We start from the raw sequence: 16804 nt of genomic DNA on the forward strand, positions 1-16804 counted from the left end.
CAAACAGAGCTTTTCCCCATTTTCCTCCATTCCCAATCAGGGATTTTCCTCCATTCCCAAATAGGAATTTCCCCCATTTCCCAGACAGGACTTTTCCCCATTTTCCTCCATTCCCAATCAGGGATTTTCCTCCATTTTCAAAACAAAGATTTCCCCCATTTCCCAAACAGGGCTTTTCCTCATTTCCCAAAATAGGGATTTTCCCCATTTCCCAAAGCGTATTTTCCTCCATTCCCAAAACAGGAATTTTCCTCCATTCCCAAACAGGACTTTTCCCTATTTTCCTCCATTTTCAAAACAAGGATTTCCCCCCATTCCCAATCAGGGATTTTCCTCCATTCCCAAACAGGGATTTCCCTCATTTCCCAAACAGGACTTTTCCCCATTTTCCTCCATTCCCAAACAGAGCTTTTCCCCATTTTCCTCCATTCCCAATCAGGGTTTTTCCTCCATTTTCAAAACAAAGATTTCTCCCATTTCCCAAGCAAGGCTTTCCCCCACGCCTCCCCCGGGAGCAGCCCGGCAGGCCGTTCCCAGCAGTGTCCCCTTGTCCCCAGGGATGCGCACCGAGGTCACCGGTCCTGTCATCACCGTGACGCAGTTCAACCGCTGCAGCCCCAACCCCTGCTTCCCGGGCGTGCCCTGCTTCGAGAGCGGCGCGGCCTTCCGCTGCGGGGCTTGTCCGGCCGGCTTCTCGGGGAACGGTACCCACTGTGCGGACATCAACGAGGTGAGAACAGCCCCGGGAATCTGGGAATCTGCTCTGCTTCCTGGGAATGTCACAGGGTTTGCCTCGGTTGGGGTTGGTGAAGTTGGGATTTCCTCCAAGAGGATCAACAGAATAAGTCCTTGGGTTTGTAGCACACAGGGAGGGAGTTTGGGAGTTTAAAAGTTTGAAAGTTTGGGAGTTTGGAAGTTTGGAGTTTGAAGTTTAGAACTTTGGGAGTTTGGAAGTTGGGAGTTTGGAAGTTTGGGAGTTTGAAGTTTAGAACTTTGGGAGTTTGGGAGTTTGGAAGTTGGGAGTTTGGAAGTTTGGAGTTTGACCTTGTCCTGCGGGGTTCTCGGGGAATGGCACCCACTGCAGCGACATCAACGAGGTGAGAACAGCCCTGGGATCCCGGGAATCTGCTCTGCTTCCTGGGAATGTCACCGGAGATGGAATTGTGTGCCGCGCCCTGCCCGGGAGGGTTTGGGGTTTGTCAGGTCCGGAGGGGTTGGGGTTGGTCAGGTTGGGATTTCCTCCAAGAGGATGGATCCACAGAATAAATCCTTGGGTTTGTAGCACACAGGGAGGGAGTTTGGGAGTTAGGAAGTTTGGAGTTTGAAGTTTAGAACTTTGGGAGTTTTGAAGTTTGGGAGTTTGGAAGTTTGGAGTTTGAAGTTTAGAACTTTGGGAGTTGGGAAGTTTGGGAGTTTGGAAGTTTGGAGTTTGGAAGTTTGGAGTTAGGAAGTTTGGAGTTGGAAGTTTAGAACTTAGTTTGGAGCTTGGCATTGTCCCGCGGGATTTTCCGGGAATGGTACCCACTGTGCGGACATCAACGAGGTGAGAACAGCCCCGGGAATCTGGGAATCTGCTCTGCTTCCTGGGAATGTCACAGGGTTTGCCTCGGGGATGTTGGGAAAAATCTGCAGGACTTAAGGTTTGGGGTTGGTGAGGTTGGGATTTCCTCCAGGAGGATCAAACAGAATAAATCCTTGGGTTTGTCACACAGTGGGGGAGTTTGGGAGTTAGGAAGTTTGGAGTTTGAAGTTTAGAACTTTGGGAGTTGGGAAGTTTGGGAGTTTGGAAGTTTGAAGTTTAGAACTTTAGGAGTTTGGAAGTTTGGGAGTTTGGAAGTTTGGAGTTTGAAGTTTAGAACTTTGGGAGTTGGGAAGTTTGGGAGTTTGGAAGTTTGAAGTTTAGAACTTTAGGAGTTTGGAAGTTTGGGAGTTTGGAAGTTTGGAGTTTGAAGTTTAGAACTTTGGGAGTTTGGAAGTTTGGGAGTTTGGAAGTTTTGGAGTTGGGAAGTTTGGAGTTGGAAGTTTAGAACTTAGTTTGGAGTTTGGCCTTGTCCCGCGGGATTTTCCGGGAATGGTACCCACTGTGCGGACATCAACGAGGTGAGAACAGCCCTGGGATCCCGGGAATCTGCTCTGCTTCCTGGGAATGTCACCGGAGATGGAATTGTGTGCCGCGCCCTGCCCGGGAGGGTTTGGGGTTTGTCAGGTCCGGAGGGGTTGGGGTTGGTGAGGTTGGGATTTCCTCCAAGAGGATCCACAGAATTTGGGTTTGTAGCACACGGGGGGGGAGTTTGGGAGTTAGGAAGTTTGGAGTTTGAAGTTTAGAACTTTGGGAGTTTTGAAGTTTGGGAGTTTGGGAGTTTGGGAGTTTGGGAGTTTGGAAGTTTGGGAGTTTGGGAGTTTGGAAGTTTGGAGTTTGAAGTTTGGGAGTTTGGGAGTTTTGAAGTTTGGGAGTTTGGGAGTTTTGAAGTTTGGGAGTTTGGGAGTTTTGAAGTTTGGGAGTTTGGGAGTTTTGAAGTTTGGGAGTTTGGGAGTTTTGAAGTTTGGGAGTTTGGGAGTTTTGAAGTTTGGGAGTTTGGGAGTTTTGAAGTTTGGGAGTTTGGAAGTTTGGAGTTTGAAGTTTAGAACTTTGGGAGTTGGGAAGTTTGGGAGTTTGGAAGTTTGAAGTTTAGAACTTTAGGAGTTTGGAAGTTTGGAGTTTGAAGTTTAGAACTCTGGGAGTTTGGAAGTTTGGAGTTTGAAGTTTAGAACTCTGGGAGTTTGGAAGTTTGGAGTTTGAAGTTTAGAACTTTGGGAGTTTGGGATTTTGGAAGTTTGGAGTTTGGCCTTGTCCTGCGGGGTTTTCCGGGAACGGTACCCACTGTGCGGACATCAACGAGGTGAGAACAGCCCCGGGAATCTGGGAATCTGCTCTGCTTCCGGGGAATGTCACCGGAGATGGAATTGTGTTTGTCACACAGCGGGGGAGTTTGGGAGTTAGGAAGTTTGGAGTTTGAAGTTTAGAACTTTGGGAGTTGGGAAGTTTGGGAGTTTGGAAGTTTGAAGTTTAGAACTTTGGGAGTTGGGAAGTTTGGGAGTTTGGAAGTTTGAAGTTTAGAACTTTGGTAGTTTGGAAGTTTGGGAGTTTGGAAGTTTGGGAGTTTGGAAGTTTGGGAGTTTGGAAGTTTGGGAGTTTGGAAGTTTGGGAGTTTGGAAGTTTGGGAGTTTGGAAGTTTGGGAGTTTGGAAGTTGGGAGTTTGGAAGTTTGGGAGTTGGGAAGTTTGGAGTTGGAAGTTTAGAACTTAGTTTGGAGTTTGGCCTTGTCCCACGGGATTCTCCGGGAATGGTACCCACTGCAGCGACATCAACGAGGTGAGAACAGCCCTGGGAATCTGCTCTGCTTCCTGGGAATGTCACAGGGTTTGCCTCGGGGTTGGCGGGGAAAGCCTGCAGGAGATGGAATTGTGTGCCTCGCCCTGCCCGGGAGGGTTTGGGGTTGGGCAGGTTGGGATTTCCTCCAAGAGGATCAAACAGAATAAATCCTTGGGTTTGTAGCACACAGGGAGGGAGTTTGAGAGTTTGGCAGTTTGGAAGTTTTGAACTTCGGAAGTTTGGAGCTTTGGGAATTGGAAGTTTGGAGGTTTGGAGCTTTGGGAATTGGAAGTTTGGGAGTTTGGAGCTTTGGGATTTAGTGTTTGGCAGTTTGGAAGTTTGGAACTTTGGGAGTTGGCAGTTTGGAGTTTAAAAGTTTGGAAGTCTGGGCGTTTGGAAGTTTGAAGTTTAGAAGTTTTGAAGTTTGGAGCTTTGGGAGTTTGGCAGTTCATAATTTGGAAGTTTGGAGCTTTGAGATTTGGAAGTTTGGAAGTTTAAAACTTTGGAAATTTGGGAGTTGGAGTTTTTGCAAGTTTGGAGTTTGGAGTTTGGAACTTTAGAATTTAGAGTTTGGCAGTTTGGAAGTTTGGAACTTCGAGAGTTTGGGAGTTTGGAACTTTAGGATTTAGAGTTTAGCAGTTTGGGAGTTTGGAAGTTTGGAACTTGGAGAGTTTGGGAGTTTGGAAGTTTGGAGTTTGGAACTCAGAGAGTTTGGAAAGCCAGAGCAGCCTCGTCTGCCGAGGATTTGTTGAGATGGGATTGATGAGGTGAAAAGGGATCAAACACATCCCAGATAATCCCTGCAACAGCAAATCCCAACCGCAGGGCTGCTCTGCCCCTAAATCAAACCTGGCTGGGCAGACACTGAGGGCTGTTTTAGGGAGTGTGGTTTGGAGGTTGGAAACTGCAAACCCTTTGGTCTTTCTAGCTGGGGAAAAGGGTTGGGAAAAGTACTGGGAAGGCTATGAATGTGGAGAAGAAAAAGGCAAAAATCATCTGGTGTCAGTGGTGCCACAGCCCTGGCACAGCCCTGGCTCAGCCCTGGCACTGTCCTGGCTCTGTCCTGGCACAGCCCTGGCACTGCCCTGGCACTGACCTGGCTCAGCCCTGGCACTGTCCTGGCACTGACCTGGCTCAGCCCTGGCACTGTCCTGGTGCTGTCCTGATTTAGCACTGTCCTGGCACAGCCCTGGCACTGTCCTGGCTCAGCATAGCCCTGCCACAGTCCTGGCACTGTCCTGGCTCAGCATAGCCCTGCCACAGTCCTGGCACTGTCCTGGCTCAGTCCTGGCTCAGCCCTGGCTCAGCCCTGGCACTATCCTGGCTCAGCACAGCCCTGGCACTGTCCTGGCTCTGTCTTGGCACTGTCCTGGCTCAGCCCTGACACTGTTCTGCTGCTGTCCTGGTTCAGCACTGCCCTGGCTCAGCCCTTGCTCAGTCCTGGCACTGTCCTGATGCTGTCCTGGTTCAACACTGTCCTGGCACAGCCCTGGCTCAGCACAGTCCTGGCACTGTCCTGGCACAGCCGTGGCACTGTCCTGGCACAGCCGTGGCACTGTCCTGGCTCAGCCCTGGCACTGTCCTGGCACTGTCCTGGTTCAACACTGTCCTGGCACTGTCCTGGTTCAACACTGTCCTGGCACAGCCCTGGCACTGTCCTGGCACAGTCCTGGCACTGTCCTGGCTCAGCCCTGGCACTGTCCTGGCTCAACACAGCCCTGGCACAGCTCAGCCCTGGCTCAGCACTGTCCTGGCACAGCCCTGTCCCTATCCCATCTGACCCTGTCCCTGTGTCCCGTTGCAGTGCAATGCCAACCCCTGCTTCCCCAAGGTGCAGTGCACCAACACCTCTCCGGGGTTCCGCTGTGACCCGTGCCCGCCTGGCTTCACCGGGCAGCTCCTGGAGGGCGTGGGGCTCTCCTTCGCCAGGGCCAACAAACAGGTAACCCCAGAGTGTCCCCAAAAAACGGCAATTCTGTCCCTGCTGTGGTTGGGGTTTGGAGAAATGGGAGGTGGTGCTGCCTGAAGGTGGATTTCTGATGGGATTCCGGGAATTCCTGGATGCCTGGGGGTGGCTGGGATGGGGTTTGGAGCCCTGGGGTGGTGGGAGGTGTCCCTGGGGTGGGAGTGGGATGATTGAAGGTCCTTTCCTGACCCAAAGTGCTCTGGGATTCTGGGATTCTGGGAGTGCAGGGAGAGGGGAAATCCTGACAGCTCAGCCCCAAAGCCACCTCCTCTGCCAGGGGCTGGACAGAACATTCCAGAACCTGTGGGGACATCCTGGGGATGGGGAATGGAAATGGGAATGATGGGAATGGAAATGGGAATGATGGGAATGGAAATGGGAATGATGGGAATGGAAATGGGAATGATGGGAATGGGAATGAAATGATGGGAATGGGAATGGGAATGGGGTGGGAATGAAATGATGGGAATGGGAATTGGAATGGGAATGGGGTGGGGATGGGGATGGGAATGGGAATGACGGGAATGGGAATTCTTCCTGCTGGGACACAGCTGGTGCCACCCCTTCCCAGCTCCCCTGACAGCTCCAGGTGGATTAAAGCCCAAATCCCACCAGCCCAGGCTGACTGTGGGTTTTTGGGATGCATTGTCCCACCCGTGGCTCTGGGAATTTGGGGCTCACCATGGGCTGCAGCCCCTGAGCTTCCAAATCCATGGATCCTCTTCCACGATGAGGATATTCCAGCAGCTCAGCTCACAGCTCAGAGCTCAGCCGTTCTCCCAGAGTCCCAAATTCCCCCAATTTGGGATCTCTGGTGGCTCCAGAAATGGGGTCTGGGATACTGCTGGGATCTTCAGCAGGAAAACTGGGCTGGTGAGGTGTGCAGGGCTTGGCTTCTGCTCCAAACCCCGGATTTGGGGTGGGATGGAGTCCAGGTGTGCTCTGTTCTCCTGGGCAGGTGTGCACCGACATCAACGAGTGTGAGACAGGAGCTGCCACCAGCTGTGTCCCCAACTCCATCTGCATCAACACTCGGGTAAATCCGGGAATTTGGGGAGGATCTGAGGGCTGGAGGCAGGCTGGGAGAGCTGGGAATGCTCACCTGGGGAGGGAAGGATCCAGGGAATGCTCAGAGCTCCTGGCAGGGCCTGAAGGGGCTCCAGGAGAGATTTGGGATCAGGATGGAGGGACAGGACACAGGGAATGACTTCCCACCAGGAAAGGGGACTTTGGGTGGGATTTTGGGAAGGAATTCCTGGGATTTTGGGAAGGAATTCCTGGCTGGGCTGGAATTCCCAGAGCAGCTGTGGTTGCCTCTGGATCCCTGGAATGTCCAAGGCCAGCCTGGAGCACCTGGGATGGTCAAAAGTGTCCCTGGAATGGGATGGGATGGAATGAGATGGGATGAGATGGGATGGGATGGGATGAGATGGAATGAGATGGGATGGGATTTAAGGTCCTTCCAACCCAAACCACTCTGGGATTCCATGATCCCATGAGATCCCATGGTCCCAGTGATCCCATGACTCCATGATCCCACAATTCCATGATCCCATGATCCCATTATCCCATGATTCTGTGACTCCATGATCCCACAATTCCGTGATCCCATGATCCCATTATCCCGTGATCCCATGACTCCATGATCCCACAATTCTGTGATCCCATGATCCCATGACTCCATGATCCCACAATTCCATGATCCCATGATCCCATTATCCCACGATTCCATGACTCCACAATCCCACAACCCCACAATCCCACCCCATTCCCGGATCTCTCCCCCAAGCTCCCATTCCCCACCCCACACCCCATCCCAGGCTCCGGCAGAGCTTTCCCGGTTTTCCCGCTGCAGTTCCTCCCCTTTCCCGCAGGGATCCTACAAGTGCGGCGCCTGCAAGCCGGGCTTTGTGGGGGATCAGCAGAGCGGCTGCCGCAGCCAGGCTGTCCCCAGCGCCCACCGCTGCCCCAACGGAGAGATCAGCCCGTGCCACGAGAAGGCAGAGTGCATCGTGGAGAGGGACGGCTCGCTGTCCTGCCAGGTGCGGGGAGCCGCCCGGGACAGAGGGGGATGAGCCTATCCCTGGGATTGGGGAATGATCCTATCCCGGGAGAGATGGGGATGAGCCTATCCCCGGGATTGGGGAATGATCCTAACCCGGGAGAGAGGGGGATGAGCCTATCCCCGGGACTGGGGAATGATCCTAACCCGGGAGAGAGGGGGATGAGCCTATCCCCGGGACTGGGGAATGATCCTAACCCGGGAGAGAGGGGGATGAGCCTATCCCGGGGATTGGGGGGTGATCCTGTCCAGGGAGAGATGGGGGATGATCCTATCCCTGGAACTGGGGAATGATCCTAACCCGGGAGAGATGGGGATGAGCCATGGGGTTGGGGGGGATCCTGTCCTGGGAGAGATGGGGATGATCCTATCTCGGGGATTGGGGAATGATCCTAACCCGGGAGAGATGGGGCTGAGCCGTGGGGTTGGGGGCTGATCCTGTCCCGGGAGAGATGGGGATTATCCTATCCCTGGGGTTCGGGAATGATCCTAACCCGGGAGAGATGGGGCTGAGCCATGGGACTGGGGAATGATCCTGTCCCGGGAGAGATGGGGCTGAGCCATGGGATTGGGAAAATGATCCTGTCCCGGGAGAGATGGGGCTGAGCCCAGCCCTGGAATTAGGGAAATGATCCTAGCCCTGGAATTGGGAAAATGATCCTATCCCGGGAGAGATGGGGCTGAGCCCTGGGGTTGGGGAGTGATCTTATCCTGGGAGAGATGGGGATGATCCTATCCCTGGGACTGGGAAAATGATCCTGTCCCGGGAGAGATGGGGCTGAGCCCAGCCCTGGAATCAGGGAAATGATCCTAGCCCCGGGATCGGGGTTGATCCTATCCCGGGAGAGATGGAGATGATCCTATCCCTGGAATCAGGGAAATGATCAGCCTGGGGCTGAGCCCAGCCTTGGGATCGGGGCATGATCTCAGCCCTGGAATCGGGGAAATTATCCCAGCCCTGGAATCGGGGCTAGTTCCACCCTATTGAGACTGGGGCCAGTCCGACCATCCCGGGATTTGGGGTCTGATCCAGCCCTCCCGGGATTTGGGGTTTGATCCATCCCTGCCGGGATTTGGGGTCTGATCCAGCCTCTCCCGGGATTTGGGGTCTGATCAACCCCTCCCAGATTTGGGGTCTGATCCAGCCCTTCCTGGGATTTGGGGTCTGATCCAGCCCTTCCTGGGATCTGGGGTCTGATCCAGCCCTCCCGGGATTTGGGGTCTGATCCAGCCCTCCCGGGATTTGGGGTCTGATCCAGCCCTCCCGGGATTTGGGGTCTGATCCAACCCTCCCAGATTTGGGGTCTGATCCAACCCTCCCGGGATTTGGGGTCTGATCCAATCCTCCCAGATTTGGGGTCTGATCCAGCCCTCCCGGATTTGGGGTCTGATCCAGCCCTCCCAGATTTGGGGTCTGCTCCGATCCCCCCGCGCTCTGCTCGCTCTGCATTCCCTCATCCCGATCTCCTCTCCCGGGTCTGCCACTGCCCTCTCCTGGAGAGCTCCTCCCTTCCCAAATATTCCTGCTCGGCCCTGTTCCTGCGGCCACAGCTCCTCCCTGGGCTGCTCCCGATGCCCTGATCCTCTCCTGATCCTCTCCCGACATTCCTGATTCTCTCCCGACCCTCCATATCCTCTCCCGACCCCTCTGATCCTCTCCCGACACCCCTGATCCTCTTCTGATCCTCTCCTGATCCTCTCCCGACCCCTCCGATCCTCTCCTGATCCTCTCCCGACATTCCTCGTCCTCTGCCGACCCCTCTGATCCTTTCCTGATCCTCTCCCGGTATTCCTGACCCTCTCCCGATCCCTCCGATCCTCTCCCGACATTCCTCATCCTCTCCTGATCCTCTCCCGACCCTTCTGATCCTCTCCTGATCCTCTCCTGATCCTCTCCCGATCCCTCCGATCCTTTCCCGGTATTCCTGATCCTCTCCCGACCCCTCTGACCCTCTCCTGATCCTCTCCCGACATTCCTGATCCTCTCCCGACCCCTCTGATCCTCTCCTGATCCTCTCCCGACATTCCCGATCCTCTCCCATCCCCTCCGACCCTCTCCCTGTTCTCTGGGCTCTGCTTTTCCCGCAGCCCAGCAGATCCCTGGGGCACGGAGCATTCCCGGAGCAGATCAGGAACAATCCACTCCCTCCGAGCCAAACCTCTGAATCCGTCTGTTCAAATCCCAGAAATGTGTTTCCCGTAGGGCTTTTCACCCCGGATTGGTGTCAAACCGCAGATTTTGGGGTGCTGTGGCCATCGGGGGTGTTGATTTTGTCGTTCTGCTGCCCCGCAGTGCCTCGTGGGGTGGGCAGGGAACGGCTACGTGTGCGGCAAGGACACCGACATCGACGGCGTGCCCGACGAGAAGCAGCGCTGCTCCGACAAGAAGTGCCGCAAGGTCAGGGCGGCGCCGCCCTTCTCCCGGGGAAAATCTGGGGAAAATCCGGGGAAAATCCGGGAAAAATCCGGGAAAAATCAGGGGAAAATCTGGGGAAAATCTGGGGAAAAATCTGGGGAAAAATCCGGGAAAAATCTGGGGAAAATCAGGGAAAAATCTGGGGAAAATCCGAGAAAAATCTGGGGAAAAATCCGAGAAAAATCTGGGGAAAAATCCGAGAAAAATCTGGGGAAAATCCAGGGAAAATCTGGGGAAAATCTGGGGAAAATCCGGGAAAAATCTGGGGAAAAATCTGGGAAAAATCTGGGGGAAATCTGGGGAAAAATCCGAGAAAAATCTGTGGAAAATCTGGGAAAAATCCGGGAAAATTCTGGGGACAAATCAGGGAAAAATCCGGGAAAAATCTGGAGAAAAATCAGGGAAAAATCTGGGGAAAATCCGGGGAACATCTGGGAAAAATCCGAGAAAAATCTGGGGAAAAATCCGAGAAAAATCTGGGGAAAAATCCGAGAAAAATCTGGGGAAAAATCCGAGAAAAATCCGAGGGAAATCCGGGGAAAATCTGGGAAAAATCTGGGGAAAATCTGGGAAAAATCTGGGGAAAATCTGGGGAAAAATCCAGGAAAAATCTGGGGAAAATCTGGAAAAAATCTGGGGAAAATCCAGGAAAAATCCAGGAAAAATCTGGGGAAAATCTGGAAAAAATCTGGGGAAAAATCCGGGAAAAATCCAGGGAAAATCTGAGGAAAATCCGAGAAAAATCCGGGAAAAATCCGAGAAAAATCTGGGAAAAATCTGGGAAAATCCGGGAAAAATCTGAGAAAAATCTGAGAAAAATCCGGGAGAAATCCAGGGAAAATCCGGGGAAAATCCGAGAAAAATCCGGGAGAAATCCAGGGAAAATCCGGGGAAAATCCGAGAAAAATCCAGGAAAAATCTGGGAAAAATCCAAGAAAAATCCGGGAAAAATCTGGGGAAAAATCCAGGAAAAATCTGGGAAAAATCCGGGAATGCCACCCCGGGACAGCCCTGGGGTGGCAGTGAGCCCCTCAGGCCATTGCCACATCCCTGTCCCCGCAGGATAACTGCATGACAGTCCCCAACTCCGGCCAGGAGGACGCCGACAGGGATGGCATTGGGGACGCCTGTGACGATGATGCCGACGGGGATGGAATCCCCAACGCTGAGGTTGGAGCTCTGCTGGAGTCCCAGGGGCAATTCAGAGGTCACGGTGGGAATTTGGAGGTCACGGTGTGGATTTAGGGGTCACAGTGGTAATTCAGAGATCCTAGTGGGAATTCAGAGGTCACGGTGTGGATTTAGGGGTCCCAGTGGGAATTCAGAGATCCTAATGGGAATTCAGAGGTCACGGTGTGGATTTAGGGGTCACAGTGGGAATTCAGAGGTCTCAGTGGGGATTCAGAGATCCTAATGGGAATTCAGAAGTCCCAGTGTGGATTCAGAGCTCCCAGTGTGGATTTAGGGATCACAGTGGGAATTCAGAAGTCCCAATGTGGATTTAGGGGTCACAGTGTGGATTCAGAGGTCTCAGCGTGGATTTAGGGATCACAGTGGGGATTTAGAGGTCCCAATGGGAATCCAGAGGTCTCAGTGTGAACTATGGGGTCCCAGTGGGAATTCAGAAGTCTCAGTGTAGATTCAGAAGTCCCAATGTGGATTTAGAGGTCCCAGTGTGGATTTAGGAGCCACAGTGGGAATTCAGAGGTTTCATTGTGGATTTAGGAGTCTCAGTGTGGATTCAGAAGTCCTACTGGGAATTCAGAGGTCTCAGCGTGGATTTAAGGAGCACAGTGTGAATTTAGGGGTCCCAGTGGAAATTCAGAGCTCCCAGTGTGGATTTAGGGATCACAGTGGGAATTCAGAGGTCTCAGTGTGGATTAAAGAGTCACAGTGTGGATTCAGAAGTCCTACTGGGAATTCAGAGGTCACAGCGTGAACTATGGGGTTCCAGTAGGAATTCAGAGGTCCCAATGGGAATTCAGACATTCCAATGGGAATTCAGAGGTCTCAGTGTGTATTCAGAGATCCCAGTGTGGATTTAGGGATCCCAGTTTGGATTTAGAGGTCCCAGTGGGAATTCAAAGTGTGGATTTAGAGGTTCTAGTGGGAATTCAGAAGTCCCAGTGTGGATTTAGGGATCCCAGTGGGAATTCAGAGGTCCCGATGTGGATTCAGAGGTCCCTGTGTGGATTTAAGGATCCCAGTGTGAATTCAGAAGTCCCAATGGGAATTCAGAAGTCTCAATGTGGATTTAGAGATCCCAGTGAGGATTTAGGGATCCCAGTGAGGATTTAGGGATCCCAGTGGGAATTCAGAGCTCCCAATATGGATCCAGAGCTCCCAGCACAGCCCCAGTCTGGCTGCCCCAAGGACCCAAAGCCAGGCAGAGGGACATCTGCCCACCAAAGGGACATCAGAGGGACATCAGGAGTCTCTCCTGGGTCAGTCCTGGCTGGGGACACCCCGAGGAGCTGCTGGTGTCCCCAAGCCCGTGTCCCCTGTCCCCGCAGGACAACTGTGTGTACACCAGGAACACAGACCAGCGCAACACCGACAAGGACAACTTTGGGGACGCGTGTGACAACTGCCGGCAGGTGAAGAACAACGACCAGAGGGACATCGACGGCGACGGCAAGGGCGACGAGTGTGACGATGACATGGATGGGGACGGTGAGGCTGAGCCCTGACACGTGCCAGGCTGGTCCTGCTCCTGGGGTGACAGACTGGGGGTGACAAACTCAGGGTGACATCCCAGGCTGATCCTGCTCCTGGGGTGACAAACTGGGGGTGACATGCCAGGCTGATCCTGCTCCTGGGGTGACAAACTCAGGGTGACAAACTCAGGGTGGCATTCCAGGCTGATCCTGCTCCTGGGGTGACAAACTAGGGGTGACATCCCAGGCTGATCCTGCTCCTGGGGTGACAAAGTCAGGGTGACATCCCAGGCTGATCCTGCTTTTGGGGTGACAAACTCCCTGCTGGGATGGGGCACAGCTTGGCTTTTGGGGTGACAAACTTGGGGTGACACTCCAGGCTGATCCTGCCTTTGGGGTGACAAACTTGGGGTGACATTCCATCCTGATCCTGCTCCTGGGGTGACAAAACAGGGTGACATCCCAGGCTGATCCTGCTCCTGGGGTGACAAACTCCCTGCTGGGATGGGGCACAGCTCAGCTTTGGGGTGACAAACAGGGTGACATTCCAGGCTGATCCTGCTTTTAGGGTGACAGACTCCCTGCTGGGATGTGGCACAGCTTGGCTTTTGGGGTGACAAACAAGGTGACATCTCATTCTGCTCCTGCTGGGCAGTGCCACCCAGGCTGGGCCAGGCCAGGGTGACCCCACACCTGCTCAGGGCTAACCCAACAACCCCAAATCCTGAAATCTCTGCTTTATCCTGATTTTCCCCTGAATTTTTATGGATCCTCTGCCTGTTTTCCAGGGATCAAGAACCCCATGGACAACTGCCGCAGAGTCCCCAACCCTGACCAGCGGGACAGCGATGGGGACGGCGTGGGGGACGCCTGTGACAGCTGTCCCACCCTCAGCAACCCCGACCAGGTACTGCTGTCACCCCAGCTCTGAGCACTGCTGTCACCCCAGCTCTGGGTCACACTGCTGTCACCCAGCTCTGGGTCACTCCTGTCACCCCTGCCCTGGGGACACTGCTGTCACCCAGCTCTGGGGACACTGCTGTCACCCCAGCTCTGAGCACTGCTGTCACCCCAGCTCTGGGTCACTCCTGTCACCCCTGCCCTGGGGACACTGCTGTCACCCAGCTCTGGGTCACACTGCTGTCACCCCAGCTCTGAGCACTGCTGTCACCCCAGCTCTGGGTCACACTGCTGTCACCCAGCTCTGGGTCACTCCTGTCACCCCTGCCCTGGGGACACTGCTGTCACCCAGCTCTGGGGACACTGCTGTCACCCCAGCTCTGAGCACTGCTGTCACCCCAGCTCTGGGTCACTCCTGTCACCCCTGCCCTGGGGACACTGCTGTCACCCAGCTCTGGGTCACACTGCTGTCACCCCAGCTCTGAGCACTGCTGTCACCCCAGCTCTGGGTCACACTGCTGTCACCCAGCTCTGGGTCACTCCTGTCACCCCTGCCCTGGGGACACTGCTGTCACCCAGCTCTGGGGACACTGCTGTCACCCCAGCTCTGGGGACACTGCTGTCACCCCAGCCCTGGGTCACACTGCTGTCACCCAGCTCTGGGTCACACTGCTGTCACCCCAGCTCTGCTCTGGGGCACTGCTGTCACCTCAGCTCTGGGTCACACTGCTGTCACCCCTGCTCTGGGTCACACTGCTGTCACCTCAGCTCTGGGTCACACTGCTGTCACCCCAGCTCTGCTCTGGGTCACACTGCTGTCACCCCAGCTGTGGGTCACACTGCTGTCACCCCAGCTGTGGGTCACACTGCTGTCACCCAGCTCTGGGTCACACTGCTGTCACCCCAGCTCTGGGACACTGCTGTCACCCCAGCTCTGGGTCACACTGCTGTCACCCCAGCTCTGGGGACACTGCTGTCACCCCTGCTCTGGGTCACACTGCTGTCACCCAGCTCTGGGGCACACTGCTGTCACCCCAGCTCTGCCCTGGGGACACTGCTGTCACCCCAGCTCTGGGGACACTGCTGTCACCCCAGCTCTGGGGACACTGCTGTCACCCCAGCGCTGCCCTGGGGACAATGCCATCCCCTGGGGACAAAGGGAATTCATTCCCTCAGGCAGCCAGAGAGGAGATTTGGCACTTTGGGTTTTTAATTCCTGCCCTGCTTCACCTCTGGGATTCCTCAGAATTCTCCCCAAAAATCCCCCAAGAACTCTTCTCCTTCTTTTCCCTGTTCTTCCTCCTGATCTCTGGAAAATTGAAATTATTTTCCCTTTCCTTTTCTCCTGTTGATCTCTGGAAAATTAAAATTATTTTTCCTTTCCTTTTCTCCTCTCGATCTCTGGAAAATTGAAATTATTTTTCCTTTCCTTTTCTCCTCTCGATCTCTGGAAAATTGAAATTATTTTTCCTTTCCTTTTCTCCTCTCGATCTCTGGAAAATTGAAATTATTTTCCCTTTCCTTTTCTCCTCTCAATCTCTGGAAAATTGAAATTATTTTTCCTTCCCTTTTTCTAGAAAGACACTGACCACGACCTGGTGGGAGATGTCTGTGACACCAACCAGGACAGGTGAGACCTCACCAGAAAATCCAAAATTCCATTTATTTGCACGAAATCCTGGGAATGAAGGGAGAAAAATGCTGTGAACAGCCTGGCTTGGCCTCATCCCATAAAAATATGGAGGTTTGGGGAATATTTTCTCCAGGAGAAGTGGTCAGGGAAGCACAGAGAATTCCCAGGAACATTCCTGACAAATTTTTGGGGCTAAAATCACCAACCTGCTGCTCCTGCCGAGGATCCAACTCGGGGTGATTCCTTCAAAGCTGGAGAAATATGAAGCAGTAAAGGGAAAAAGGGAATTATTTTGGTTTTTAATAGGATTTTAGGGAATTATTTTGGTTTTTAATAGGATTTTAGGTGCTCAAAGGTGGAAACACCCCAAGAAGCTCACAGTGAATAATGTTTATACAAATTTATGGAGCTCACAAATTAGCCTAAATCTACCTGAAATCTCCTAATAAGAAATTTAATTAATGAAGTAATTGTCCACCTATTCTAATTAACCCCCCAAATGAGATTACAGCTTAATTTACTAAAATATATTCCAGAGAGGAGATTCTGTCCAAGGTTGGAGCTTCTAGTTTTGGGATAATTATAAATATTTCATCATCCCACCCTGGAAAATCCCAAACTAAGCTAAATATCAAACTGCAGAGTTATAAACATTTGGGGCTAAAGTACAAGGAGTGTTTGTGAAGGGTGTGAGGAGAGGGAAAGGGGATAAAAATGTATATAAAGGGTATAAAAGTGTATAAAAGAGTATAAAAAGGACAAAAATCATCAGGCATCAGGGGGTTTTCTGTGACTGACGTGTCCCTGTCCCTGTCCCGTCCCTGTCCCTGTCCCATCTCTCCCATCCCATCCCTGTCCCCACCCTGTCCCTCTCCCCGTCCTGTCCCTGTCCCGTTTCTATCCCCATCCCTGTCCCATCCCTGTCCCTGTTTCTGTCCCATCCCTGTCCCATCCCTGTCCCTGTTTCTGTCCCATCCCTGTCCCATCTCTGTCCCTGTCCCCACCCTGTCCCTGTCCCATCCCTGTCTCTATCTCATTTCTATCCCTGTCCCTGTCTCTGTCCCCACCCTGTCCCTATCCTGTTCCTATCCCTGTCCCTGTCCCATCCCTGTCCCTGTCCCTGTCCCCACCCTGTCCCATCCCTGTCCCTATCCCATTTCTATCCCTGTCCCCATCCCTGTCCCATCCGTGTCCCTGTTTCTGTCCCATCCCTGTCCCTATCCCTGTCCCCACGCTGTCCCTGTCCCTGTCCCCACCCTGTCCCCACCCTGTCCCATCCCTGTCCCTGTTTCTGTCCCATCCTTGTCCCATCCCTGTCCCTGTTTCTGTCCCATCCCTGTTCCTGTCCCTGTCCCCACCCTGTCCCTGTCCCTGTCCCCACCCTGTCCCCACCCTGTCCCTGTCTCTGTCCCCACCCTGTCCCCACCCTGTCCCTGTCCCTGTCCCTGCAGTGACGGCGATGGCCACCAGGACTCTCGGGACAACTGCCCCACAGTGCCCAACAGCTCGCAGGTGGACACAGACAACGATGGCCTTGGGGACGAGTGTGACGAGGACGACGACGACGATGGCATCCCCGACCTGCGGCCCCCTGGCCCCGATAACTGCCGGCTGGTCCCCAACCCCGGCCAGGAGGACTCGGATGGTGAGGGGAGTCTGTGGGGTTTGCTGGGAGCTTTGGGGGATTTGGGGTTCCTCGGGAGTGACCTGAGCCAGCCTTGGGACACTTCTGGGTCTGAACAGCCTCGGCATCGGGGTTGGGGTCAGGTTTGGGGTCACATTTGGGGTCATGGCTGGGGTCACATTTGGGGTCATGGTT

The 16804-nt window shown here is 53.7% G+C and overlaps 1 protein-coding gene across 2 annotated transcripts in view; it reads left to right on the forward strand.

Annotated features, from left to right (window-relative positions):
- The window catches only part of LOC146420565 (cartilage oligomeric matrix protein-like), a 28827-nt gene that overhangs the window by 9427 nt on the left and 2596 nt on the right, over positions 1 to 16804 (forward strand). For both annotated transcript variants that reach the window (XM_085048126.1, XM_085048128.1), the window contains 10 exons: positions 558 to 730; positions 5156 to 5293; positions 6276 to 6353; positions 7192 to 7359; positions 9673 to 9777; positions 10858 to 10965; positions 12309 to 12468; positions 13241 to 13359; positions 14930 to 14982; positions 16437 to 16630. In XM_085048126.1, coding sequence (XP_084904252.1) covers positions 558 to 730; positions 5156 to 5293; positions 6276 to 6353; positions 7192 to 7359; positions 9673 to 9777; positions 10858 to 10965; positions 12309 to 12468; positions 13241 to 13359; positions 14930 to 14982; positions 16437 to 16630 — 1296 coding nt within the window. The remainder of the gene's footprint in view (positions 1 to 557; positions 731 to 5155; positions 5294 to 6275; positions 6354 to 7191; positions 7360 to 9672; positions 9778 to 10857; positions 10966 to 12308; positions 12469 to 13240; positions 13360 to 14929; positions 14983 to 16436; positions 16631 to 16804) is intronic.

Source organism: Lichenostomus cassidix, unplaced genomic scaffold, assembly GCF_008360975.1.
Source record: "Lichenostomus cassidix isolate B80296 unplaced genomic scaffold, HeHo_3.0 HiC_scaffold_817, whole genome shotgun sequence".
NCBI lineage: Eukaryota > Metazoa > Chordata > Aves > Passeriformes > Meliphagidae > Lichenostomus > Lichenostomus cassidix.